At 47.8% G+C, this 2,500-nt stretch overlaps 1 protein-coding gene across 1 annotated transcript in view; it reads right to left on the minus strand.

The window, feature by feature from the left end:
• The window catches only part of LOC138005829 (uncharacterized), a 4,558-nt gene extending 3,123 nt beyond the window's left edge, over positions 1-1,435 (minus strand). Inside the window, exon 1 of the mRNA XM_068852006.1 lies at positions 826-1,435. Within this exon, the coding sequence (XP_068708107.1) occupies positions 826-1,435 (610 nt within the window). The remainder of the gene's footprint in view (positions 1-825) is intronic.
• Between the last annotated feature and the right edge of the window lie 1,065 nt (positions 1,436-2,500).

Genomic DNA, 2,500 nt, shown 5'->3' on the forward strand with positions numbered 1-2,500 from the left:
AAAGCAGAATCATTTGGGTGCCTTTCACGCCAAATATCCACCACACAACAATCCGAAAACAAAGCCGACAACAAAGCAGAACTTTCCCAAGAGACATCAAAGGACAAGACCCACGGCGATCCCGAACACGGTCCAGGACCGTGTTGAAATCGCCGCACAAAAGAGTAGGAACAGCAGGATCGATAAAGTCAACACAACGAACCAAAAAGGCGTCACGATCTGGATTACGATTAGGAGCATAGATAGAAGCAACACGGAAAACCGAACCGCGAAGACAAAACTCGACCAAAACAAACCGGCCATCAAACTCGCAAACAACAGACTTACACTCCAAAACCAAACGATACAAAACAACCACACCACGAGAATGATTCGTACCAAAAGAACCAACACACAAGAAACCAAACCGAGAAAACCAAGAAAGAAGATCATCATTAGAGACGGCGTGGGTCTCCTGTAGACAAACTACCGAAGGAGAGAGATGGGACAACCACTGGAGAAAACCAAGAGGCTTGTCACCATCTCTCAACCCATTAACGTTAACAGAAACAACAGTGAGAGCCATAATAAAATGAAAAAGTAGTGAAAAACCCATGACAAAAATTAAAAAGTGTTGAGACAACGGTAATTTTTAACGGTGCCTAGCGGGGCTAGGCGAGGCAGCACGTCGACGTGAAGACCTATGGGAGTCCGGACTGAGAGGAGGCCTCTCATCCCCGGAACGAGAGCGGGAACGAAAGGATGCACGAAGAGCCATCCCCGGACCAGAACGAAAGCTGACCTGGGGAGGGAGAGGCACGGCAAAAGAACGTGGATGCTGAGTACCTTGAACAAGATCGTCCGTCGAAGACGGAAGAGCCGCCTTCAAACGTTGAACCATACGCGCCTTTTCCTCCGGTGACACAAGAGGGGGCTGCGAGTCCACGGAGCTACCAGCACGCCCAGCCTTGACAGGGATTCTAGATCTCAGAACCCGCGAATCGTTATCCACACTCAAAGAGGCCCAACTATCCCCGGCCACACCAACAGAACCACCCGACGAGGGCGGCAAAGACAAAACAGACCCCGAAAGGGGAGAGAATGAAGGGGAGGAATCCAAAACCTCCTCCTGAGGCACACCAGCCGCGGCGGAGGCCTCCAAAACACTGTCACCGGATAGCTGCGGGCTAGGAGAGGGATCCAGAACCATCTCCTCAGACCCACTACACTGACCAACCAGCAATGACTGGCTGGCCAACTCATTAAGCTGGTTATCCCGCTCATCCTTAACCATCGCACTTGCCCCCAACTCCGGAGGAGCCACAACCTCATCGACAGACTCCATAGCAGAAGTAGAAGCCACTGGAGGAGGACCAACAGCAGGCCCAGCCGGGTCCCCAGCAGGCAAAGCCACTGGGACAACCACAGGCTCAACAGTCAGGCACAACCGGGGCATTATCCGCACCACCAACAACATTATCATCACTATCATTATCGCTGACATCATCATCATCATTATGAGTAGCCGGGTTACCCGGCACATACCACATGGGCTTAGGGCAATGACGGACAAAATGCCCCGCCTCGTGGCACCGCTTACATTTCCCCTTTAGAGGGCAGTCACCCGCCTTATGATTGTCATTACATATATCACAGACAAGGAGCTGTCCCTCGTACCATACGCGGCAGTTCACACGATCAATTATTATGTTGCGCGGAATATCGTGCTTACCCACCATGCGCACCAAACGGGTACCTGTATGCACACCAGGGACATTTGACCACTGCTGGTGTTTAATTTCTTTTATGTTTTATATTTTTATATTTAAGGCCTCCCTAACCCAGTCATTATTCCCCTCAAAGGGAAACAAATACACCATGACAAAGGTAATTGGAGGCGAAACAACCACATTACAATGAACACCAAATGAAATGGAACCGGCCTCCTCATAGGTCTTCTTGTGAGTAGGATTGATGAAAGAAATACGGATAAAGCCCCCCAGACAGACCTGGATCGAATCGACCAGGCCAGCCAGGGAGTCAGCAATGCTGCCGGCAACCCCGGCATGGGACGTCCCAGGCGGGAAGCTGGACTTTATGATAAGAGTGTGCGTGTTGCGCGGCACCATTATGAGTAAATATATGAAACCCTTTTATAAATTAATCCGTTTATAACTAAATCCTTTTACAAATTACAGTACAAAATCTTTTAACTAAAATTAAACCTTAAGCAGCTGCTAAAGGACTAATGTCAATTAATTAATAATTATCGTTTCGAAGTATCACACTAATATTCCAGAAATATACCACTCAGTTATTCAGATATAATATAAATCACACTAATATAGAAGAAAAATACCCAAATACACTAAATAGTCACTCACTTAAAGAGTACATAATCAAAGATTGTATTAATGAGATCCACACTAATTTATCACTCCAACAATGGAAAAAGCATACGTGCCAACTCTCCCGGATTATCCGGGAGTCTCCCGGATACGGAACGAATCTCCCGGTCTCC

This window comes from Montipora foliosa, chromosome 6, assembly GCF_036669935.1.
Source record: "Montipora foliosa isolate CH-2021 chromosome 6, ASM3666993v2, whole genome shotgun sequence".
Taxonomy (NCBI): domain Eukaryota; kingdom Metazoa; phylum Cnidaria; class Anthozoa; order Scleractinia; family Acroporidae; genus Montipora; species Montipora foliosa.